This window comes from Monodelphis domestica, chromosome 3 (genome assembly GCF_027887165.1).
Source record: "Monodelphis domestica isolate mMonDom1 chromosome 3, mMonDom1.pri, whole genome shotgun sequence".
Lineage (NCBI taxonomy): Eukaryota > Metazoa > Chordata > Mammalia > Didelphimorphia > Didelphidae > Monodelphis > Monodelphis domestica.
In genome coordinates this window covers 194,058,520-194,085,003 of record NC_077229.1, presented here as the reverse complement: position 1 = coordinate 194,085,003, position 26,484 = coordinate 194,058,520, and the positions used below count along the sequence as shown (strand labels likewise).

The 26,484-nt window shown below is 36.2% G+C and overlaps 1 protein-coding gene across 5 annotated transcripts in view; it reads left to right on the top strand.

Moving 5' to 3' along the window:
• The window catches only part of LOC103096708 (gastrula zinc finger protein XlCGF26.1-like), a 67,269-nt gene extending 61,122 nt beyond the window's left edge, over positions 1 to 6,147 (top strand). For 3 of the 5 annotated variants that reach the window (XM_056823373.1, XM_007488025.3, XM_056823372.1), the window contains exon 7: positions 5,129 to 6,147. In XM_056823373.1, the coding sequence (XP_056679351.1) occupies positions 5,129 to 5,288 (160 nt within the window). In that variant the 3' untranslated portion in view covers positions 5,289 to 6,147. The other 2 variants (XR_008917594.1, XM_056823374.1) reach the window with 1 other exon arrangement.
• The last annotated feature ends 20,337 nt before the right edge of the window (positions 6,148 to 26,484 follow it).

The following is a 26,484-nucleotide window of genomic DNA, read 5'->3' as shown; positions in this document are numbered from 1 at the left end:
ATTTGGCTTATTTCCTGTAAAGATAGTTCTTCCAATTCTACCTTAAAATTTTTAGTTTTTTCAGAAACTTTAGGACATTTTCACAGGTCAGACAATTTTTTAATGTATAATTGTCAAATATATGTATGTAATATTGTACTACTTAATCTGATATCCAAGAGTAGCCAGTGTCTACAGATAAGGGCATGAGGTTATTTTTGAATCAGAGTTTCTGTCCTTTTATGCAGATTATAAGGTGTGTCATGATTCCAGGAGTATGAAGGTAGTTGAAATTTTATCCTTAATTTAAAAGAAAAAAAAAGAAGATATAAATGGGGGGTCAGGTAGCAACTAGGTGGTGGCTCAGTGGTTTGAGAGCATGGCCTCTGGAGTCAAATTTGGCCCAAGACACCTCATAACTGTGTGGCCTTGGACAAATCACTTAACCCCTATTGATTCCAAGACAAAAGGTAAGTTTTTTTTTTTAAGATATAAATGGAATAAAATACACAATTAATAGTCATAACCATGATTGTAAAGTAGATGTATTCACCCATAAAACAGGTGAGATTACCTAAACAGATTAGAAGGCAACATCTAACAATAAATTTATAAGAAAAATTTTAAATGTAAGGAGTCAATATTACCAAGATTAGAAGGGAAACAAAAAATTGGGAGAAAAATTTTACAGCAATTTTTTCTAATAAGGGCTTCATTTCTCAAATAAACAGAGTCAAATTTATAAGCTTACAAGTCACTCCCCATTTGATGAATGGTCAAAGGAAATAGGCAATTTTCAGATGAAGAAATCAAAGATATCAATAATCAATTAAAAATGTTCTACATACATAGAGAAATGCAAATTAAAACAACTCTTGATTGGCTAAAATGATAGTAAGGAAAGTGATAAATGTTGGAGGGGATATAACAAAATCGAAACACTTGTCCCAATTGTTGGTGGAGTTGTGAACTTGAACTGACTATTCAGGAGAGCAATTTAGAACTCTTCCCAAAAGACTATAAAATTGCATTCTTTTTGATCCAGTAATACCACTATTAGTTCTGTGTTCCAAAGAGGTTTAAAAAAAAGAGAGAGAAAAGGGCCTATTCGTACAAAAACACAACATCTCTTTTTGTGGTGGCAAAGATTTGGAAATTGAGGTGATAGCCATCAATTATGGAAGGGATGAATAAATTGTGGTATATAATTGTGATGGAATACTATTGTGCTACAAGAAATGATAAGCAGATGATTTAAAAAAAACTGGAAAAACTTACATGAATTGATGTAGAGTGAAGTAAGCAGAACCAGGAGAACAGTAACAGCAATATTGTATGATGATTAACTGTGACAGACTTAGATGCTATCAGCAATACAATGATCCAGGACAATTCATTCCTAAGGCCTTATGACAAAGAATACTATCCACCTACTATTGGAGCCTGAATACAGATCAAAGCATTCTATTTGCCACTTTATTTTATTTGTATTGGTATTTTTGTGTTTTGATTTTATATGAGTATTCTTTCACAAAAATATCAATATGAAAATGTTTTGTATGATCATACATGTCTAATCCATATTAAATTACTTATCATCAGAGAGGAGAGAAGGAAGGGACAGAGGGAGGCAATTTGGATCTTATAATTTTGGAAAAAATTTTGAAAATTGTTATTTCGTGTAATTGAGGAAGTAAGATATTTAAAATAAAATAAAACATAAGGAGTCACAGTATTAAAATGAGCAATGAGAGAAAAATTATTATACTTGGGATATTTGGAAAGGTTATAGTCATCACCACCTTAGACAAGGTAGCAGGAAAAATAGAAATGGTTGAAAGAGATAAACAGGAAAACTATTAGTTTAAAGGTACCATGGAAATGGCTGGTACATATATAAATATAGGTCAGGTACTGATTGTGACAAAAAATTCATAAATACAGAAAAACAAATACTAATGTCAGTTACCTGACAAAAATATAATAAAAAGTATAATCAGTAGAAAGCATTTGAAGAAAGAATTCAAATTAAATGGAGACTAATAAATCCTAAAGAATTGGCAAATCAGAGAAAAATTAGTAAAACAATAATTTCATCAAGGAGAACAACAATGAAACAACATAGCAAAAAAGTTTGGGTATAGTATAAGTGTTCCTGAGGAAAAAAATGATATCCTTAAGTATTTGTATAAGCATAGCTAGTGGTTTAGAGATAATGTATTTTCTTTAAAACTTAACTCGGAAAAGAAAACTGAAGTCATGAACTTCTGAACTTAATTCAAAGAAACTTGACTTAGGTGACAGAGATACAAAGTAGAATCAATTACAAAATGGAATCAATTTGATTTTTTCATTCCCTTAATACAGGAAATACTATCTAAAGCTAAGAGTAATCTGTAATTTAGAAACTTTGTAATGTAGAAAAGAGCAGCTAAGTGGCACAGTGGATAGTGTGCAAGTCTAGAGTCAGGAAGACCCGAGTTCAAATACAGCTTAGGTACTCCCTAGCTTTGCGACTCTGGGAAAGTAATTTAACCCTGTTGGCCTCATTATCCTCTTCTGTAAAATGAGTTGGAGTAGAAAATGGCAAACTACTCTAGTGTCTTTAGCAAGAAAACCCTAAAGGGGGTCATGAAGAGTCAGACATGACTAAAAAATGATTAAACCACAACATAATTGGGGGAGTATTTTTTCCAATAAAATTAACGATGTTCTTTGTCATAACTATTTGATGTAGTTGATTAAAAATGTTGACCATAACAATAAGACAGAAAGAAATGGAGGGAATAACTAATTGAAGAAGAAATAATTATCCGTATTTTCAGGTGACATGATGAAAATAGTTCTTGTATAGTTACTAGCACTATGCTAAGTGCTAGGAAGACAGAAAGAAGAAAGTTTCTACTCTCAGAAAACAAGTGACCATTTTTCAGGGAGGTATTATTAGTTTTATGACTGGTAGTTTAATAAATTATCATTTGTTGAACTTTAGAGCTCTTGATAGCACTAGGTCTAATTCTTGATTTTTACATATTTTGAAACCTACCCATAATGGTTATGATTTGCTAATAGTTGTCACAGAAATATTTTTGCTCTATATGGTCTATGGCCTTTTGTTTGTAAATGTATTATGCTCCTCAGGGTACCTCTAAAGCAATCAGAAATGGTTTGAATTTTTAAAAATTAAAATGTTAAAAAGTTGACATTAAAATTTTTAAACTCTTTGTACTACGCTTTATTTTTCCCCGGAGCAACTGGAAACCTTTTCTAATATGTGGTAGTTGCAACACTTTGAGCTTGTACAAAGAAATTTGGACTCCTTTATCATGATTTTACTACTTGTACAATGCTGTTGCTTATACTATCATTGTCAACAGAATTCAGTGACCATTTAATGTCAGGTTTAAAAAAGTTAGAATTAGAGAAAACTGTTTCATGAGTCATGATTTGATTCACAGGTATTTTCTAAAGATTAGATGTCAGCCAACATGGGGTGCAGAGAAGACCAACAAAATCACAAATTTGCCTTTTAAGCTTACTTAAGTTTTAGAAACTAATTTAAGGGATACTTTATGCCCTTCCCAGTATTTAGTGTGTGGATGTGCTAAATAATAATATTGGTTATTTGTTAAAAAATACAGGACTTACAGAGTTTGTATATATTTGGTGAAATCCAAATTTAATATGGTATTTGACTTTCAAGTAATTTGTAGTGTGTTTACTAAACAAACTTAGCATATTTGTTTGATAGGTATAAAAAGATGAAAATTTATTAATTTGCCAAGTTTTGGTTTATTAGCGAGGATATGTGCATTATTTGGAGAGTAATAGTTTTACTTTGAACCTAGAAATTACACAGTAATTGAATATTTACAGAATTGCTGAACTTCTTTGTATTGCATAAGATAAGGAGTGAGATAGTTCTGCCCTACAGAATTGAACTAAATTATAACATCATTTTAGTTTATCTGACTGAACTAGTAATTGGCTCTTGAGGAATTTCTTGACATAAAGTATGCGTATAACATTCTGGTTCAGATTACAAAATTCTGAAGCTTTAATCTTTAGCTTTTTCTAAGACTTTCAAAAGTCCCTTGTTTCACCACTCCCCAACTGACAAATGGTCAAGGGACATGAATAGGCAGTTTTCAGATTAAGAAATCAAAACTATCAATGAGCACATGAAAACATGTTCTAAATCCCTCCTAATTAGAGAAATGTACATAAAAAAAAAAAAACTCTGAAGTACCACCTCATACCTAGCAGATTGGCCAATATGACAGTAAAGTAAAATAATAAGTGTTGGAAGGATTGTGGCAAAATTGGGACACTAATGCATTGCTGGTGGAGTTGTGAATTAATCCAACCATTCTGGAAGGCAATTTGGAATTATGCACAAAAGGCTTTAAAAGAATGCCTACCCTTTGATCCAGCATTGCCACTACTTGGTTTGTACCCCTAAGAGAAAATAATGTTTGTACAAAAATTCATGGCTGCACTCTTTGTGGTTACAAAAAATATTGGAAAAATGAGGGGATATCCCTCAGATGGTGAATGGTTGAACAAATTGTGGGATCTGATGGTGAGGGAATACTATTGTCCTGAAAAGAGTGATGAACTGGAGGATTTCTATATGAATTGGAAAGACCTCCAAGAATTGATGCAGAGTGAAATGAGCAGAACCAAGAGATCATTGTACACAGAAACTGAAACATTGTGGAACAATCAATTGTAATTGACTTTGCTACTAAAAGCAATGTAATGATCCAGGACAGCTGAGGGACTTATGAGAAAGAATGCTATTCACGTTGAGAGAAAGAACTATGGGAGTAGAAATGCAAAAGAAAAACTTATGACTTATTACTCATCACTTGTTTATATGGGTATATGATTTGAGGTTTGGGCTTTAAAAGTTTGCCCTGTGGTAAAAACGAATAATGTGGAAATAGGTATCAAATGATAACATTTGTACAACCCAGTGGAATTGCTTGTCAGCCCTGGGAGAGAAAGAAATGAATCATGTAAACATGGAAAAACATTAAAAAAAATAAAATGAAAATGAAAAAAAAGTTCCTTATTTCAGAAACAAACACTCTTGCCTCCATTCTAATAAAATTTCAAAATACTTAGCCATTTTTTTTAATTGCAGCATCCAGAAGAAGAGCCTGGACCTTCATGTACGACGACACCATACGGGTGAAACATTTGGCTGTAGTTTTTGCTGTTATTCTTCTCCTGATAAGCAGCTCCTTCGGAAACACATTAAAAAGTATCACCTCAATTTGGAAACTCCAATGGCTGACACTTAGCCAACCCTGACTCTTAAACTATTTTGAGTGGATCACTGGATCCATTAAATCTATAATTTCCCTTGTGGAAGTCTTTCCAGAAGGGATGTCATCATAGCATTCTCAAATCATTACTAATTTCATCATTACCAGAGAGAGTACCTGTGACAAGTCACTGAAGAGATCAGGATTCGTGGCTAATTATACAACTGAACTGTGGACTTTACAGAATGCTTAGTGAAAGTGCAGCATAGTGGAAAAACACTACTATTGGACTCTGAAGAGATCTAACTTTGAGTTTAGGCTCTGACATCCAGTAGCTTTGGGACCCTGAACAAGTTATAATCTCTCTGAGCCTCAGTTTCCTTATCTGTAAAATGGAGCTAATACTTGCACTATATGCCTCACAGAGTTATTGTGAGGAAATTGCTTTTTAAAATTTAGCTTGATATATAAAATGTGAGTCATCTTTATAACATATAATTCTCTGCTATTAGCTTCTTAGCATGCTCTGAGTTCTAAAGAAAATGGTAGAACAGTATTAGGTAGCTCTCTCCCTCCCCCATCCCCCTTTACTATCTCCTGCTGCTTTCTGGAGTAGTTTGAAAGGTAAATGGGAACTAATCAAATTGCCAATTTGGTAGTATCAACCCCCCCCCAGGGCTGTTATTTAAAGTAATAAATGGTTAGGATACACTTACTATTAGCATGATTTTCTTCCCCATCCTATCAAAGTGAAAAAATATATAAGAACCCCTGATTAGTTATGTTCTAACCAATTATTTATTATATGCAGATTATTCACTTTGCTCAGGTAGTAAAATAGTAAATGCACAAAGCATGCTAACAAACATCCAATAAATCTGCTTTAACAAACTAAGTGGTCTCCTTCCATGATATATTTTGGGTATATTTAAAACTTGGATATATGTATAATTTCACTCTTGGGAAAGCCATCCATTCAGATTAAATTCAACAATGTGGCCAAAAAGATCATGTTTCTGTGGTGGTCCTAATTCACAGAATGACAGAATTTTAGAGTTATATAAGATCTTAGCAATCATCTTGTCCAACCCATACATGAAACAAATCCCCATTATAAGATAACCCAACTAATGGTTATTAGCCTCTTCTGGAAAACTTAAAGAGAGAGGCAACCTACCTCCTTAAGGCTGTCCATCCCACTTTTGTACAGCCCTAATTGTCACTGAGTTTTTCTTGATGTCAAATCTGTTTTCCTCTCTGCAACTTCCACCTATAGCTCCTAATTTTGACTTCGGGACCAAACAGAACCTGTTCAATCACTATTTGATAACAATATTCCTTTTCAGATACTTGACTACAATTTTAATTTTCCCCCTTCCTCTCCTTGTAAGTCTTCTCATCAACTAGCTAAACATTGCTCCAGTTAAAGCCTCATAAATCATGGATTCGAGGTCCAATCCTGGATGTTTTCTCTGGATATTCCAACCAATCAAAGTCCTTCTTAAACTATGATGCCCAGAGCAGAACTCAAATTCCTGATGAGGGCAGATTACTAGAATTATCACTACCTTATTCTTGGAAGCCATGACCCTCTAAGTGCAGCCCAAGTCCCTATTAATTTTTTTTGATGCTAGCTCATTGAACTTACAGATCACCAAAACCAGATCTTTTTCAGAATGTGTTCTAACCATGCCTTTACCTTATTATCCTTGTGACATGAATTTCTTGAATCAAGTTTTATTTAAGTAACTGATATTCAAAACCCTCTATAACCTAGTGTCCTCCTGTGTTTCCAGTCTTCTTAGACTCTTTCCCTGCCATATAAAATGTTTTTCAATCTAGTAACACCAGCTCCCTTTCTGTTCAGGAACAAGATGCCCCTTAAAAAAAAACAAAAACCCTTACCTTCCATCTTAGAATCAATACTCCAGGCACTTTCTCTGACTGTCCTCTAAACCTCGAATGCTGACTTCTAGGTCTTCCTTTAAGCTCCATCTAAATAAAATCTCATCTTCTACAGGAAGCCTTTCCCCAACCTCTATTAATTCTAATGCCTTAGGGCAGGGGTTCCCAAACTATGGCCTGCAGGCCACATGCGCCCCCTCCCCCCAGGCCATTTATCCAGCTCCCACCACACTTCCAGAAGGGGCACCTCTTTCATTGGTGGTCAGTGAGAGGAGCACAGGATGTGGTGGCACCACAAAGCATGGCATTGCTCACGTACAGAACTACTGGTGACATAATTCTTTGCATGGTGCCTTGTTCTGAGAGTAACTGAAGGAGAACGAGGTGCCTCACAAAGCATTATGTGGCTGCACAATGGAAGACGTCAGCATGGTGAGCAATGATCTGGGGGAGGGGATTCCGCACTGTGTATACTGCTGCCCGGTACAATGGTGGCAGTGATGGGCCTGTGCAAGGTGTGACAGGCCCATCCCAGCCAGCGCTGCAGCCTCCTCTATCCCAGACAGCGGGATACAGATTTGTTCATAGTTTTTGTTTTTTTTATAGTCCGGCCCTCCAGTGGTCTGAGGGACATTGAACTGGCCCCTGTGTAAAAAGTTTGGGGACCCTTGCCTTAGAGGCAGCAGCTAAAAGGAATAATGGGTAGAGGACCAGACCTGGAGTTAGGAGGACCTGGATTTAAATCTGACCAGAAGACACTTCCCACCTGTGTGATTCTGGGTAAGTCACTTAACCCCAACTGACTAGCCCTTACTATTCTTTTTAGAACACTTACTTAGAAGATAAAGGTTATTTTAAAAAAAATTTTAATGCCTTCCCTTTTTCAATTATTTACTATTTATCTAGTATTGACAAGGGCTATAAATGGTGGTACGATGGATAGAGTGCTGGGCCTGGAGTCAGGAGGAATCTTCCCAAGTTCAAATTTGGCCTCTGATACTTAATAGCTATATGACCCTGAGCAAGTCACTTTATTCTGTCTGCCTCATCTGTAAAATGAACTAGAAAAAGAAATGGCAAACCACCATAGTATCTTTGCCAGGAAAGCTTCAAATGGGGACATGAATGAAAAACTATACAAATATATACATTTACACACACATGTATTTTACATTAGACACAGCATCAAAAACTCTTCTATTTCTAGCCTCTCCAACTATCAGGAGGGCCTCCATCCTCATCTCACAAGAGATCGGAGGAAGCCCGTCAGTGGGGACAGACCTCACTCCTTCCACTGACTCCTGGCTCTTCAGGACCACATATCTGTTCATTGTATCCAGACTGCCATTAAATAAGGCATCACGATGCTAAGCTTACTAATCAGCCCATAATGCAGCATAACAGAGGCTAACTGGCATGGGGGACATTCTTTGGGGTGAGCTTTACCCATTGGGCAGCGCCTGGGAACACCAACAACATCTAGGAACATCCAGTGCAGCCCTTATTGCTCATGCAGAGTAAATGAGAATGAGTGAATGCTAATAAGACACTTAATACAAATAGCACATGATTTTAAGACTAAGCATTAAAAAAAAAAACATTTTTTAAACCCCTACCTTGCATCTTAGAATCAATTCTGTGTATTGGTTCCAAGGCAGAAGAGTGGTAAGGGCTAGGCAATGGGGGTGAAGTGACTTGCCCAGGGTCACACAGCTGGGAGGTATCTGAGGTCAGATTTGAACCCAGAACCTCCTGTCTAGGCCTGGCTCTTCATCCACTGCCACTGCTATCCCCCCCCACCCCCCAAGACTATTAATTACAGTTAATTCAATGAATAGTTGATATTAAATCAATGATCTAAAGACATAATTCTTATATTCGCCACACCCCCTGTGGAGAGAAGAGTTGAGTACATGTGAATAATTTATATCAATTAGTGAATACAAGTAGATGTGCAAATGTACATAGAATAGAATACAAATGTCTAGACAGTGGCTAGATGACTAGAAGGCTAGACAATAACCTGACAGCTAGACAGGGTTAGACAGCCGGTAGGCTAGCCGACCAGACTGAGGTTAGCCATCTAGACATCCAGCTGCTGTCTAGCCATTGTTTAGACCCACCCAGAGATTATGGTTTAATGTTGATGGGTTTATTCCCTTAGGTGAATTAATTATTACTAATTAAACTATGAATCTTAAAGTTCCACAGTATCTTCTCATATAATTATTCCCACCTCTGCACAGGAGGGTCAGTTTCACTGATTAAGAATAAGACAGTTAAACCATCAATTGTGCTGTTTCTATGAGTCTGTTTAGGAGGCAAGTGATTCCACCCCCTGAGCACCTTCAGGACCCCGCAGCTGCTGCCATGAACTCCCTGGGCAGGCAGTGCTTCCATTACTTGGTAGTACTGGGAAGTACTTCCCAGTACAGGGAAGGCTGTTGATAAACAGGTGGGGTTTGAGGTTGCTGAGTTCCTTTTATTCTTTTTAATCTTTCCTTTAAATAACGCACGCCTGTGTTGGATTAACAGTTATACTAGTAATTAAAATGAGTTGTTTATGATTATGAATTTGTCCATTGTTAGTAGGTTATCTGTTCACTAATTAAACTTAGGCGAGGAGAATAAAATTCTTGTTACTGATTTTAGCAATGTGTCTTCTAAAAGTTAATAGAATCATCCAATATAATATTAGGGGTTCTGATTAGCTTGTGAGATTAAATTATAAGTGGGTTTGAACTTTGATGCTTTCTTAAATGAGGACTACTTTTGAGCCCAGGATGTTGGTTATACTTGTCATCACCCTCTAATAGAGTCTGTCTGCTGTGTCAAAAGAGTTGTCCCCCTTTTGACTAGCTTTTGAGTTTAAATTATGCTTTAAATAGTTATGCTTAGGTTAAACTTAAAGTTGAACTAAAATTTGTGTTTTGGATAACCAGCTATCATTAAGTTCAATTGGCCTTTCTCTACTATATAATCTCCTTACTATTTTGCTACATAGACAAGTTGGTTCTGCTATGCTGTTTGATAGTCACTCAATTTTGGGGAAGTGGGCATAGTTCTTTTTGTCTGGGTTGACTGGCCAAATCATTCACAAAAGGTGCAAGGATTAATATTTGCATTTATATGCTGTTAATGAGTCTTTCATTTTCCCTTTGCAGTACTAGTGTTGTTGTGCTTATGATGTCTGTTCTATCACCTCTACTAGATATTTTAGTTTTTATAGTTTGGGATTTATTTAATAATAATTGTTTTGGTGTTTGTTAGGGCTATTATTAGCGCAAAATGGTCAGAGTTAACTTTTAGGTGTAAGCTAAATGCTTTTGGTTAAGCTACATTTTGATATTCCAAATGCACTTTCCAGTACATTCACCATGCTACGACTTTTCTCCTTTTTGGTTTGTATAATTGTATTAGTAATTTAAGTTGATTAGATTGAGGAGGGTCACAGGCAGTGTGTATGTGTTCCCTATTGCCTATTTCAATTAAGCTCTCAATTCCTAATTTACTATTAAATCCTCCTTCAAGCACTTTTGATTTCAAAAAGTGATTTGTTATTCTCTAATATCTAGAGAATGTATCTTCTTTCTTCCCCTTTCATGTGCTATACCTTGACCTAACATTTTTATGGAAAAAACATTTTACTTACTATTTGGGTCTTTTAATGTGGGCTAATGATGGTGGTATATAGGCTGTATTGGCAACAAATGGTAGAGTTTATTGGGGTTTATCGATTATAGAACAGTTTAGTCAAGTATTAATTTTATACCACTATTCTGTCATTTGGGTTAATTGTATGACTGGGGTGGCTGGCACAAAATTTATCAACTCTAAACAATTGTGATTCAGTCAAACTTTGTTTATGGTTTAATGTTGATCATTGCTGTATCCCATGGGGGTATGGTTAAGCAAGTTGTGGTGGACTATTGTAAAGGGTGAATCCCAAATAATAAAATATCCAAGTCAGCTGCCAAATTTTATGGTGATTTAATTGATATAGTAAAGAAGATTTTAAAAAGGAGGAAAGGAGGGGCTAATACTGGGTAGGAAGATAGGAGATCTAGAAAGTAAGGTTTTGAGTGTGAAGGAAGAAAGAATCAGCTTTGACCTCCAAAGAGACTTAGCTAAGATGCCCGAACCTGAAATCAGCTCCAGGGCAAAGTCACCATCCAACACTCCAAGATGTCTGAACGCTTAGCACACTGCCAGCCAGAGTCATCTCTCCAGGGAAAGAGAATGAGGCAGAAACTGACGTGCCTTATATGGACATTTTTACATCACTTTTCTGTGTCTCATCTGTACCAATGAGGACTTAGCTTGACTTAGGACAGCCCAGAGGACTGTCCTTTTTTTTTTTTTGCACATGTCTGTTGAAGGCCATCTCCTTTTAAATCCAATTAAATCTTGAGTTTGATGCAGACCTTTCAAAATCTTGTTAAACTGGGTAGGGTGGAGAATATGGGTTTTCCAAGACCTGATTCTGTTATTCCAAGCATCTCCATTGTTATTGATCAGGAAGTAGCTAAATCAGATCTTCTAAAGAATGGTCTGATTAGGGTGGAATAGTTTTAAAATTCACACTACTAATAGTGTTCCTGATACCATTTCCTCTTCAGTAGCCAGGGTGGTTTTGGGAGCATTCTCACTGAGCAGCAAAAACTTGCATGTGAAGGTCTAATCAAAATGAACAGTAAGGCTAGGACCAAACCTTTTGTTCATGGGACTATGTTAGAGTCCGTCTAAGCATTTTCCGTGCTTTTCTTTAAATTTAAGCTACATTAATGGGTACTGATTATTAACCTAATAATAGAAGCAAATAGGGTTTTTAGTTTGTATGCTATGTGTAAGGATGGGTGCATGGGGGATTTTTGGAACTTTGGCATCAGGCCTGAGGGAAGGAGCATTAATTAAATTTAATTAGAAAAAAAATTAGAAAAAAGAAAAAAATGATTTATTTTGTAGTATTTGTATTCTTCTATAGTATTTGTATACTTTTAGAGCACTTGTATCCTTATCCCCATGTAATACACACTTAAAGTTGTATCTTCGGTTTGGGGGGTTGACAGAAATAAAGGCATGATTTTTTGATAGGGGGTAAGGGGCTTAGTGAATATAAATGCAAGTTTGTTTTACTGATATTATAAATTATTATATATTATTCACACATATTCCTCTCTGAAGGAGGGGGGAATATCAATACTATGCCTTTAGATCATTGATTTAATATCAACTATTTATTGAATAAAATATAGTCCATCATAGAATAGAATTTCATTTTGTTCCTCCACCTTTTGAAGGATGAAATAACTAAGGCAAATCAAGAAGTTATTAACTATTTTGTTTTGCGGGACAGATAACTCTAGCTTTTGTATAATTGGATCTGGATAATTTGGATATCTAGCTCTGGATAATTGAAGTTCTCCATTACTAATAACATCATACCTCTGTGCCCAGTGTGATTTGTTTCTCTTAATAGATAAATCCTTTATCTATTCTTTCCATCCAACTATGGTCCAACAAATGACAAAATTGTCTGTTTCTTCCTCCTTTGTTCTTCACCCAAACATTTTTTCATCCTTTACTTCTCTGGCAATTGGATTTCCTCACATGAGGAATATATGCTGACTACCCCCTGCTCCCCCACACCAGCTTTTATCTATGCTATTGTTTTTGAAAAGAAGTATATTCATTTAGAACCATGCCTCAGTCATCCCAAGTCTAAGAGATCCCCTAAGAAGTACACTTTTGCCTCCTTGGGATGGGATCTCCAGGTCTTTTTAATTTTTGTGGCCATTGGTTTTACTACTGACATTTGGGTTTCTTTCAATGTGGCTATTCTATAATACCTAACCTGAAAGGAGGAGATACATAGATACTCTTCCTTTACCACACTCATCCTTCTTGGTTAGAAGCCTTTTTGATTAAATCTGAAAGATACTTGGCAAATGTTTTCTATATTTTTCAAATTTTCAATGTATGAAAATCCATTTTTCTTGCAATCTACTCCTACCCCTAGGAGAAAAAAAAGCAAAGCAAAATATTCATAACAATACATAGGAAAAATAAAATCTTATGTTTTCTTTTTGCAAGAAATGTCTCATTTTGCATTGAATCTGTCATCTGTTAGAATGTGGTATTATGTTTTATCATCAGTCCTCTGGAAACATGTTTGGTTATTGGGTTGATCAGAGTTACTTTCTTTAAAATCCTCACCTTCCATCTTGGACTCAATACTAAGTATTGGTTTCAAAGCTGAAGAGTGGGAAGGATTTGGCAGTGGGGGTTAAGTGACTAGCCCAGGGTTACACAGGTAGGAAGTGTCTAAGGATAGAATTGAACCCAAGATCTCCCATCTCTAGGCCTGGCTCTCAATTCAAAGAGTCACCTAGCTGCCTCTCCCCCTCCCCCCATCAGATTTTAGACCTTCAAGGTAATTAGCTTTGGCGCTTACATTTCATTTGATAGAAGGATAACTTTCTGTGTTCAAATATTCCCATTTAAGAGAAATCCCAGGATCGTCAGCTCCTTATCTCTCACTAGGATTTCTCTGTGCACTTGTACAATGCCTCTCCCATTCCCTAATTTTCAGTTTGTGTCTTTATATATTTGAAGGTAGGGAATATCTTTTCATTTGTATTTTCAGGTCTTAGAAATCTGCCTGGAACATGGCAAATACTTAATAAATGTTTGTTAACTGATTACAAAACTGTTTCTTTTTCAGTGCTATTATTGTAGAAATTGTTTTCCTGGTTCTGTTTGCTCAGCATCAGTTCCTAGAAGTCTACCCAGGTTTCTCGAAAACCATCCTTATGGCAAAACTTACCATAATTTGTTTAGTCATTTCCCAATTAATGGGCAATCCTTTTGTTTCTAATTCTTTGCTACTATAAGCTGCTTTAAATATTTGTGTATATAATGACAGCTAGGTGGCACAGTAGATAAAATGCCAGACCTGGAGCCATGAGGACCTGAGTCCAAATCCAGCCTCAAGTAGTTTTGTGTCTGTGGACAAGTCACTTAACCTTGTTTTCTTTAGTTTCCTCATCTGTAAAATGAGCTGGGGAAGGAAAAAGCAAACCACTCCAATGTTTTTGCCAAGAGAATTCCCAAAATATGGTCAGGAAGAATCAGACACTGAAACAACTAAATTAACAAAGACAAGACTGGATTTTAATAGTCATATCAGAACTTACTTGCATGGATACAAATTAACCTAATTGCCTTCAAAAACTATACATTTATTCCATTATTGGAAGAGGATCCAACAAAGGAGACAGAAGAATGGCCAGATAGGTAGGAAAAAAAAAAACTATGAAGAGATTGGGGTCCTGAAAACCCAGAGCAAAAACAATATCAAGGAAGGGAGAGAAAATAGCATTGCCAAAGGCTCCAGAGAGGTCAAGGAGAATGAGGAATGAGAAAGGGCCATTAGACTTGGTAACTAGGAGATCTTTAGTGTAAAAAATGGACTTGAACTCTGGACTTCAATCCCCACAAGCCCTTGCTCCACTTCCCCAAAATGCTTTGTAATCTCACGGAATTCTCAGGTGGGCTAAGATCGAGAAGGGATTTAACCTGATTGCAAAGGCTTTTGTGGTCTCTTTTGGACTTCCGTTTTGGAGCAGAGGCGTCTCTTCCATGATGTGAGATTATCTTGTCTAGGCCTCTCTGGCCTAGGCACGTGTTTTCTTATCCTGTATTTTCTTTAGTCCTTAATCTTTAATAAACCTCATAAAAATATAATACTCCTTACAGAGAGAAACTAATTTCTACCTGCCTCAAATACCTCAGTCTCCCTAAATTTTAATCTTTACATTAGTAACTTTGGAGACAACAGTTCCAGTGGAATGACAATTTCAGAAACTAGATTATAAGCAATATAGTGTGCTTACTTTGTGATTAATAGAAATATTTAAGTTAGAAAGGACTCACATTTATAGAAGAAAATGTTTTAAAAAAATAATAGTATACTTTAGCAAAAGTTAAAATAATACAATGATTTATGAGTATTGTTGAAAGGAAATATTATGGAGTGGACAAGACAATGGAATAGAAGTCAGAAAACCTGGATCTATGACTTCATTGCTGTGGATTGACTGTCTGATCCTGGGTGAGTGTGAGATTCATTTTCCTCATCTATAAAACTGGAATCATCTGACCTATCCACCTTACAGGATTGTTCATGAATAAATCAAGTGACAAAATACATGTCGAAACTCTTTGAAAACTTGGAAACATACATGTAAAAGAAGAGAAACTAAAGCTGGAAATGACAGCTGTGCCCTTCTCTCTCTCCCATCAGCCTTGGTTCCAGTCTGGCTACCACTTTAGCAAAGCTTTACTGTAAAATGATTAAACACTAAAAACCAGTACAATTTTATTAATGGAAACAGCATTAAGGAGAATTCGTTACTATCTCCTTTGCCACTGAACTCTTAAGAACTATGGAACACTGTCATCTAACTTGAATCAGTAATTTTCTATATATGTTGCCTCCCTCTAAGAGAAAGTGAACTCCCTGAGAGAAGGTTCTATGTGGTTTTTCTATTTGTATCCCAAACATTTAAAATAGTGTTTTGCAAATAGTAAGCACTCAATGATGCTTTTTCCTTCCTTCCTTCATTCTTTTGAAGCTATCGATGACTGTAGTAATATGACTGAAGAAAATAATTGAATTTGATTATCTTCATATTTATTGTGTGAACCCTGAGTCTATTGGTTCTTAGGGGAAAAAATAAAACATTAATCTCTCTTCCTTATAAACTATGAGTGTCATTTGTTAACTGTGTTGACTCCAAGAGATATAGTTCTGACACAGGGGAGTTGTGAGGCTCAAAGAGATAATGGAGGGGCAGCTAGGTGGCTCAGTAGATAGAATGTCAGGTCTGGAGACAAGAGGTCCTAGGTACAAATAAAGTATTTCCTACCTCTGTGACCCTGAGCAAATCATTTAATCCTGATCACCTAGTGGCTAGGTCCTAGCCCTTACTAGTCTTATGCTTCAGAACCAATACTTAATATTGATTCTAAGACAGAAGGGAAGGGCTTAAAAAAACAAAAACAAAAAAGATAACGACTAGGTAGCACTTTGCTAATCTTCAAGCACTTTATAAATACTGGGTCTTATTATTATTAGTCGACAATCACCAGGATTTTGGTCTGGTGATGAATTAATTTCTTGACCCTTCTACTGTACTGCTGAGTTCAAGCAGTGTTTATAGAGAGTGAATTTAGTAGGAGTTTGCTGATAAATATTTAACAGCAGGGCTCTCTGGGTGGGAAATACATGTACATACTTTAAATTTTAATCTGCAACATTAACACTTTTTAAAATCTAGACAACAAATTAAGTCCTGATTTGTAGCTTTTGCTGATTTCTGAGAGGTAAATGCTCACCCTGAAAATTTAACAATTTGTTTTCAAGCTGGTTAGAGATGGTTCCAGCACACCTTTGTACTAAGCTTAAAGCAATATTTATGAAATTCATCATGCTCAATAATTTCCCAGAAGAATAATACGCAATTTTTAAATATAATAGGCCATGGAGAAGTTTGTATCTGAAGAAATAGGTAGGAAACTCCTTTATATTGTTTTAGTGAGGTAGAGAAGAATGTAGTACATAAAGAGAAGAGAGAAAAATTCTGAAATGTTGCTGTCATTAAGCATTTGATTTCTTCTGAGTTGTTCTCTCAGCAAAATTCGAACATTGTGCCCTTTGGACATTGAGTAGTGACTTTTTATGTTAGTAGAAGCGATAATTTTACAAATGAAAGCCTAGGACCAAAAGAAGAATATTTTCTTTAAATATTGAATTTTATATTAAATAAAACACTTTTTTAAACCCTTACCTTCTGTCTTGGAATTAATACTGTGTATTGGTTCCAAGGCAGAGGAGTGTTAAGGGCTAGGCAATGGGGGTCAAGTGACTTGTCCAGGGTCACACAGCTGGGAAGTGTCTGAGGTCAGATATGAACCCAGGACCTCCTGTCTCTAGGCCTGACTCTCAATCCACTGAGATACCCAGCTGCCCCCTAAATAATATATTTCTAAAGAAAAGCAAAAGCTATTCCTTAAGAATAGAGGCATTATGTATGCGATTTTTAAGTATATATACGCTTTTCTATGTGAACCCTGATGGTCTGCTCTGAGGCTAGTAAATTAGAAGTAAATTACTTTTTGGCAACCAAAACTTTTATTATGGTTTTCAACCTTTGAAAATATTTAGGAGCCAGTTGGTGGCACAATGATTTGAGAGTTAGATCTGGCCTCAGACACTTCCCAGCTGTGTGACCCTGGGCAAGTCACAACCCCCATTGCCTAGCCCTTACTGCTCTTCTGCCTTAAAACCAATATTGTTTCTAAGACAGAAGGTAAAGGTTTTTTAAAATGTTTAAATCTGAGACCTAGAATAATGTTGGTAAATTTCCTTTTCGTCACCTAAAAGATAAGAGTAGATGTCAATACTGCATACCATAATCTTGTCACATAAGCCCTTTTACTAAGTCACCGTGACAGGCATGACAGAATTTTATACTCAGCTTGAATTAATGATTGAAGTAAAATGCAGCTTCTTTGCCAAAGACACCAGGGAATATAAAAATATTGTTTTGATATAATAACATGATTACATAGCTAATTATATGACAATTCTATGTTATTTCCTTGCTGAATGCTTCACTCAGTGACATACCTCAAGACAGTCTTTCAAGGTCAAATTCCTGTTAAATTTAGAAAGTGGTCAGTATTTAGCACTTCCTAATTTACATAATATAAACTTTAAAGCTATAGTTCAATTTCATTAACTTAACTCACAATTTAGGTCTGAGCTACATGCAATTAAAGCAGTTTCCCTTTGTGAATAATATCTGTTGATGTTATCTAGTAACTGGTCAGCTGTAAACAAAAGGCTCCTTCTGTATTCCCATCTCCCCTTTCCTAACTGTCCCCTCCAGTTATTTTGTTCTCTCATAGTCTTTTCCTTTCACATTCAGGAAAAGACTTTTATGAAGAACTAGCCCAACAAAGCACAGTACCAGCAGGGTTGGCTTAAAACCAAGAGAAGATTTGAAAGAAAGTAATTAATTGTCTAGATTCAATGCTTATCATTTACTCACTCGATGCATTTTGATTTTAAACAGAAGGGTGCTGTCCTATAAAACCTAACTGTCTCTTCCTGGGGAAAGGAATTTCTTGTATGATAAAGTTGAGTTATAGAAAGTAAATTTATGTCTCATATTGACACCAAGAGCTCACTCAAGAGCCAAGAAACAGAGGACCAGATCCTTTCAGTTGTGTTCAGTAGGTAAGTTATAATGGTAAAATGAAACTGGTTTTTAACACACATATCAGAACTTACTTACACAGATACAAATGAGCATCATCACCTTATAAGCCATACAATTAGTCCAATGATGCAGGTCAAAACATTTTTAAAACAACTTCTTTGGAAGTCCATTCAGTGTTGGTGACACATTCTTTGGAATATTCCTAAAGTGACTTGAATGAAGACTTGTCCTTTGAAGAAAGATGTGCTACTTGGAAAAAGCCTCACTTATTCAGAAGCAAATCTTATAGAGTTGGTGGCCAGTTGTTGTTTAGTCATTTTTAGTTATGTCTGACTCTTCAGGGCCCCATTTGGGATTCTTGTGGCAAAGATATGGGAGTGGTTTGCCATTTCCTTCTCCATAGTGGCCAGTAAGGTAATAATATTTTTTGTTCAAAAGATGTGACTAAAACAATGAAGATGGTTTTTGTGTTATTCAAAGTAACAGAGGGCAGTTCCAAGAGATGCAGAGCATGTTTTACTTGGAGAAAGAGAAAGTTGGGGTAGGGGGATGATGATCATTATGAGTTTTAAGGATTTTTATGTAAAAAAGGGAGAAGAGTTGTTTGGTTGGTCCCAAAAGGCAGAACAAGAAGCAATGGATAGGAGGCAGAGGCACAGATTTCAGTTTGGTTTAAGGAAAAATATTCTTAGAGTTGGAAAAGTTGTCTAAAAATGGGATGCATTAGTGAGTTGCTGATCACTTGATAACTTGAAGTGTAAGCCAGATGACCACCAGTCATGATATAGAGGATATTCCTTTTCATTCAGGTATTAGTTGACTAAAAAGACCTTTGTGGTCCCTTTCAATGTAGATGATTTTCACATCTACCTATCCTTCCCCAGGCTCTCTTTTGACCTCCAGTCTTGAATGTCAAACTTCATTTCAGACATCTCAAACTGAATGACATATAGACATCCTAAATTCAATATATCCAAAACAGAATTTTCTCCGCCTAAACCCTACCTACCTCCTGCCTCCCTTTACTATAGAGGACAACACCATTCTTCCAGTCCTTCAGACTCACAACCTAGGACTCATACTGGATTCTTCATGGTTTCTCATCCCCTACATCCAAGCTGTTTCCAAGACATGTTGATTTCACCTTTGCAAAGTCTCCTGAATAAACTCACTTCTCTGTTCTGACATTGCCACCACTCTAGTTCAGGCCTTCATTACCTCACACCCGACTCTTACAATAGCCTGCTGGTGGGTCTGCCTGCCTCAAGTCTTTACCCATTCCAATCCTTCCCCCATTCAGCCATTAAAGTTGTTTTCCTACAAAATAGGTCTGATCTTGTAACTCCCTTCCCCTTCCCTACTCAATAAATCCCAGTGACTCCCTGTTGCTTCTATATACAAATACAAATGCTCTATTTGGCATTCAAAGCCTTTTATAACCCAGCTTCCTACCTTTCTAGTCTTACACCTTAATCCCCTATACATACTGTTCAAAATCCAGTGATGCTGGCCTCCAAGAAGCTCCATAACTTGGAACATTTTTCTCTGGTTGTCTACCATGCCTAGAATCCTCTCCCTCCTCCATTCCAGCTGCTTCTCTTCCTAGATTCCTATAAGTTTTAATTAAATCTCTTATTTTACTGGCAGCTTTCCCTAACCCTTCTTAATACCATTGCCCTCCCTCTTGTAATTATTTTCTTCCTCTCTGTAGATTGCTTTTGTATATATTTGTTTGCATGATTGTCTGCTCCTTGAGGGCAGAGAAACAGGGACTGTCTTTTGCCTCTTTGTAATCCCAGTGCTTAGCATAGTGTCTGGCATGTGGCAGATTCTTAATGAATGTTTGGCGATTGGTTGATCAATGCTCTGATTCTATTTGTCTATGTGATTACATGACCCATTATTATAGAAATTTTAAAATTGTTAAGGTACAGACAGTCTCATTAGAAAAAAATTATTTAGCCTCCTAAAGTAACAATTTTGTAAAGTCATAGATTCTAAGAGCTCCCCCTAGTTAGGAAGTTAGTATGATGTGATATACAGGATTGGCATCCCTTGGGTGATTTCTAATAAAAAAAAAAACTGTATGAAATTCATCAAAGATTTCCAAAGTGCCTTTGGAAAGCAGCTATTATGCTTAGATCATGTTTTCTTTAACTCAGAAATATAGGTCGTGAAGGAGGAAAACAAGTCTCTGGACCAGCTGTTACAGAAATATAGAACATCTGCAAGAATTGAGAAAACTAGAGTTGCAAAGTGCTGTGAGAGATATAGATATAATAATTATGTATTAATAATGGAAAGGCAACAGTAGTGTTTAAAGTAAAAACAAAACTGCCCACTCTAAAGCCAAGAGTTTTGAGGGAAATGGTGGGGACACTCAGGTCACATTTAAAGCTGAGGCAGCCTCTAGGTGGCTAGTGGATAGAGTACTGGACTTGGAGTCAGAAAGACCTGAATTCATATTTGACCTCAGACTCTCACTAACTATGTGATCCTGGGCAAGTCAGTTGACCCTGTTTGCCTTAATCCACTAGAGAAGAAAATGGCAAACCATTTTAGTATCTTTGCCAAGAAAACCCCATGACCAGAGTTAGATGTGATTGAATGACTGAATAACAATAACAACAATATCTAGGAAATGGATTACACAAGTACAACAAAATACCCTGGAAACATTTTTGACAATAAGTCAGGCCAAAAAAAATATTAGATATAGGAAAACAAAAGAAGACTATCAGGGGCAGGTGGGTGACTCAATGGATAGAGAGACAGCTTTGGAGTTGGGAGGTACCAGGTTCAAATCTGACCTTAGGTATTTCCTAGCTGTGTGATCCTGGGCAAGTCACTTACCCCCAATTGCTTAGCCCTTGCCACTCTTCTGCCTTAGAACTGATATTCCATATCAATTCTAAAATGGAAGGGAAGGGTTTTGTTCTGTTTTTTTTTTTTTAAGAAAAATGATGATCAGAAATCATCATGCCAAATTTAAATATATCTTCTAAGTATTTACTCAAAGTGAACTAACATGTTCAAGCAACCTTTTTGTTTTTAGTGAGAGGCAAGGTCAATAAAGCTATGTAATTCTAAAAGAGCATGAGGAAATTTGTAAGATTAAACAATGTAAAAGTTAGACAATTGAGGATTAAAGGGAAACAAACCTTCTAAAAGAAGTTTTGAAAGAAATTACACATATTGCCAGTTGTTTGGGGTGAGTTTACTATTGTGGTTGGTTACTGAATTTAACTCTTATATTGCCTGACAGCTGTGGCCAAAAAAAAGGGAAACTTGTCAGATTACAGAGCTTTCGTTGGCTGACAAAACAAAGCATTTGTCTATGAAGAAAAACTTTTTTTAGATAACTAAAATGACAGAAGAATTTGTTATGCATGTAAGAGAGACTTTAGGCACCTGTGGACAATGTTTTCAATTGTTGTCTTATAAGTCAATGTTCAAGTAAATATTACCTGCTGTAAAGATCAAAGACATTCTATGAAACTACAACTCAGTGAAGAGATTTCTTAGGGGAGAGGGGAAGAACCTGGGATAATAATACACAAAGTATCTATAGTGCTTTATAGTTCACAAACCACTTTCCTCCAAAATTTTTGAAATAAGTAATACAAATTATATCTTCATCTTAAAGATGTGATACCTGAAGTTCAGGAATGCAGTGTTGTTTAGTAGAAAGGACTCTAGATTTGGAGTTAGTGGGTTTATGTCCTGGCTCTGCTTCTTGTCCATAGCCAGCCAAAATAGTCACTTGACTTTTAACAGACTGAGTTTTATTACATATGTCTAGGAGAATTTGGCTTAGCCCTCCCAGAATATATATGAATTCTCTGTCTCTGTCTCTGTCTCTGTCTCTGTCTCTGTCTCTGTCTCTGTCTCTGCCTCTCTCTCTGTCTCTGTCTCTGTTTCTGTCTCTCTCTGTTTCTCTCTGTCTCTGTCTGTCTGTCTCTCTCTGTTTCTGTCTCTCTCTCTCTCTCTCCATATATATAATGTATAATATATGTATGCATGTCTGTATTTTTTAAAATCACTTCCATCATCTTAAAACTTATAGGGAAGGCATCATCACTCTTTCCTGGAGTACTGAAATAGTCATCTAACTTTTTTCTCTGTTTCTAGTCCCTCTCTACCTCTACTCCAATTCATCCAGCATTTGACTGCCAAAATGATTTCTTTTTCTAAAACACAATATGAATGATGTCACAAACTTCCTCTACGCCATCCCCCATGAAACCTTCAACTCCACTTACCAAGTTAAAATTAAGACTCTCTATTAACTTGTGTTCAAATATGAACTGCTAAATATTTAAAGCATTTCATAATCTTCCCTTTCTTATATTTATGGTCTATTTATACAGAACCCCTTTCTACAAACTTTACTATACCATATTTTACACTAGTCTTTATGTTGATCTAACTGCAGTTTCTCAAAGATACCATCTCCTTTTTCAATGACTGTTCTGTATCCCTAGAATATATTCCTTTGTAATTGGACCTCTTAATTTCTCCGGCTTCATTATGAATCATCTTAAACCTTGTCTGCTTCAGAAGGCCTTTCTTGGTCATTCCAGTTGCTAATGCCTTGAATTCAAGTCACTCTGTACATATTTTGTTTATGTCTAGTTATTTACCTGCTATCTCCCTGTTACAGTGTGAGGTCCTTGAGGGCAGAGATGACATGTTTTCATTCACTAATGTTTTGTACAATGTTTGTCACATGGTAGGCCCTTAAACACTTGTTAACTGACTGAGTGCCATTTCTTCTCCCCTCCAGTAACATTTGAAAATTATTTTATATATGTTATCTATTTTAAAACCTTAAAATTCATCTGTGAAATATACAGGGGTGTGCTAGCAAATGCATAACATCCAATTCTCTTAAAATATATATCTACTCCATACTTTCCAATAGAATATGCATTATAAACATTTTCTTAAATAATATCTTCTTTCTAGACAGCTGATATATAATGTGTGGTGATTTCTAGGTATAAATGCTTGCACTGAAAATTTAACAATTATCTCTCAGAGAGTCAATTTGAGCTGACTCTAGTACACCCTGAAGGTGGATATTATTGCTAACTTGTTTTACAGGTTAGGAAATTGAGGCTCAGAGAGTTTAAGTGACACATATTGGACCTCATCACCAATAAGTTTCTGAGGTAAGGTTGGAATTTTGGTTTTCTTTAAAAAAAAAAAACACAGAGAGAACAACAGTTAGTACAAAAAACAGATTCAGAAGTAAGTTTTCAGCAGATGTTGATGAGAATGATATGTAACCTTCATAATGTTGATACTATCCCTAAGGGTTCCCAAAGAAAAAATTAAGGTGATTCGATAAAAAAAAACAAACCCCAACAACCTTTACTCTATCCAAAGAAACATGCAAAAAACTATGATAACTTGGGAGGAGAGAAAAAGAAGAGGGAGGACAGTTGAAAAATGTAGATATGAACAAAGATTCTAGTACCCCCTTCAATCATCAGCTCAGTGGAAAATAAGCATTCAGTCCATGGGAAAAAAAGACTCATTCTCAGAGAACATCATTATCTGTTCCTACCTTACCTACAGCTAAGTTAAGCTGAAGATTGAAAGAGAGTGGGTGAGAACTTTTTTAGATATTCCCTTGACAGTTTGGATCACAGATCTAAAGTTGAATGGGATTTCAGAGGTCATCTAGTCCAATGCCTTTTTCAGCCCTAATTAAATCTGTAAAGGGAATTCTTGACAATCTACATGCAAAACAATAAAGGAATTCTTATAGTCAAAGACACAATCATTTTTTAAGTAGAATGAAAAAATATGGCAAGGGTGTGAATACCAACAGGATCATAGAATTCTGGACTTCAGAACTAAAAAAAGATGTTGGAGATTATATTATTTTCTATCCTTACTTTATAGATGAGGAAAGAGAAGCACAGAAGGATTAAGCTCCCAGCATCACAGAGTAAATTAATGCAAAGCTAAGAATTAGAACCCAGGTCTTGACTTCCAGTTTAGGATTCCTTCTAGTGACATGGGAAAGACTCTTAAAAAGTACTCAGTAAAGAATACTGCATAAGCTTAAGAAAGAAAACACATGATTGAAAGAGAAAAAACCCCAATACATCAAAAGAATGATGTGAGAACTTCACTAGGAAAAATTAACTTTGGAAAGGGCAGGTGAATATTGTACAATATTCCAAACAGCTCTCCTCCCCACCTTCACTTGACTCTGCCTGAGCCCAGTGTTTTTCTGAGGGTACAATCTCATAATGAATGAAAAAAATCTTATTTTTTTTCCCTAAAAGAGAGGCCAAAGAAAGAAGAGCCAAGGTGACAGACAACCAAAATATATGTCAAATTTTTCTCAGAGTGCACTTGATTTCCAAGGGCAGTTCTCCCTGAGATGCTTAAAAGCCCATTTTTCCTTCCCTGCTGAGAGTCTGAGAAGTGTTCCATACCAGAAGGGACTTGCCCCTGCCTTCTTGGTTGATTTCTGGGTTATTGCTTTCTCAATTCAGTAGATGCATTTTATTTACTGATGGCTCCTCCATCTTCCCCAAGGGTTCATTGACTATGCTGGAACCCTTTCCTAATTCTCCAAGAAGATTTTGCTAGGCACCCTATTAAAAGACTTCTGGACTTATCTAGGGTTAGGTCAATGGAATCTAGCCCCCAGACCCCAAGTCTCCTTGGTAGAATTAGCCATCTATACAGGTGCATGAAGTAATCCCAAACCTCATGTGGTTACAGCAACAATGTGGGAGACTAAGACACACAAAACCGTTAAAGACATCTTGTCCCAAATGCTTCTCTTGCTGGTCCTCACACTAAGGCAGAAATTCCAGGCATTGGAAACTGTCATTGAATTTGGTGAGATAGAGACAGAGATAAAGACAGAGCATCAGGGAGTTGGAAGTGATTTCAGAGGTTATCTAGATCAACTACTATTTGCTAAGGAATCCCTTTTGCAACATGTAACCTAAATTTGGTAGGCAAGAGTTTTGAATTTTGGCCCTGGTTCTGCTGTGTTATTTTCTGGAAATTATTTCATTTTCCTGTGACTGTCATTTGAAGATAATAATTGCTTCATAGTTGGCTCATAATAAATGCTTGTTGGTGGACAGAAAGATTAATTGATCTTCTTTCCCATAGAATAATATGATGATAAACCACTCTTCTACATTGGGAACTCCTTGTGAGAAGGAACTACTTTATTTTTCTTTTTTGTATTTCTTACTGTCCTAAGGTCTTAAGTGGAGTTTCTTATATACAGTAAACACTTAATTAATATTAAATGGAACAGAGTATAATTGATTGAGAAGCAAGAGATCTAGTTTCTTGGTTGTACTTTTAACTTGGTATGTGGTCTTGAGGCAGTCACATTCTCTCTGGCTTTCTTCCCTCATTTTATAAAATCAGGTGGTTGAACTAGAACAGTAGTTCTTAACTTGATTTCCATAGAATTCAGTATTTCCTTCAATTATGAATGTAGTATTAGCAGTACCTATAACTTTATCACCAATAGAAATCCAAGATATTTTCATATCACATCACACAGCCTGTTGCAAATATCTTGAAACAATATTTGTACTCCTTACTTCTTCAAAATTACTATGACTAATAGTCCATCCACACTGCTAGATGATACATAATGTTATTATGATTTTAGGAAAGGGGAATGGAGTATTATACACAAGGGAAGAATCACATATAAATAAAAATGAGTTTAATAACAAAGAAGGGAAAGGTAAGGGATAAGGGGAAAGGGTTTGCATCTGATTTATCCCAGTTATTAAACCCACTAACTACTCTAAACTAAATACCTAAGTTTCATAAGGGTAAGTCCAACAGGGAACCAGATTTCTCACACACAGAGAGTCCTTGGTAGGTCAGGAACAAGAATCCAGCTGAGTCCTCAGATGTCCCAGGAAAGAGAGGTTCTTCCAAGTTTCCACTCTGTCCATCAGAGGGTATGGAGAATTTCCTCTCACCCTTGTTTCATGTATTCAAAGAGGCTGCTTGCAAGATGTCCAGGAGAGTAC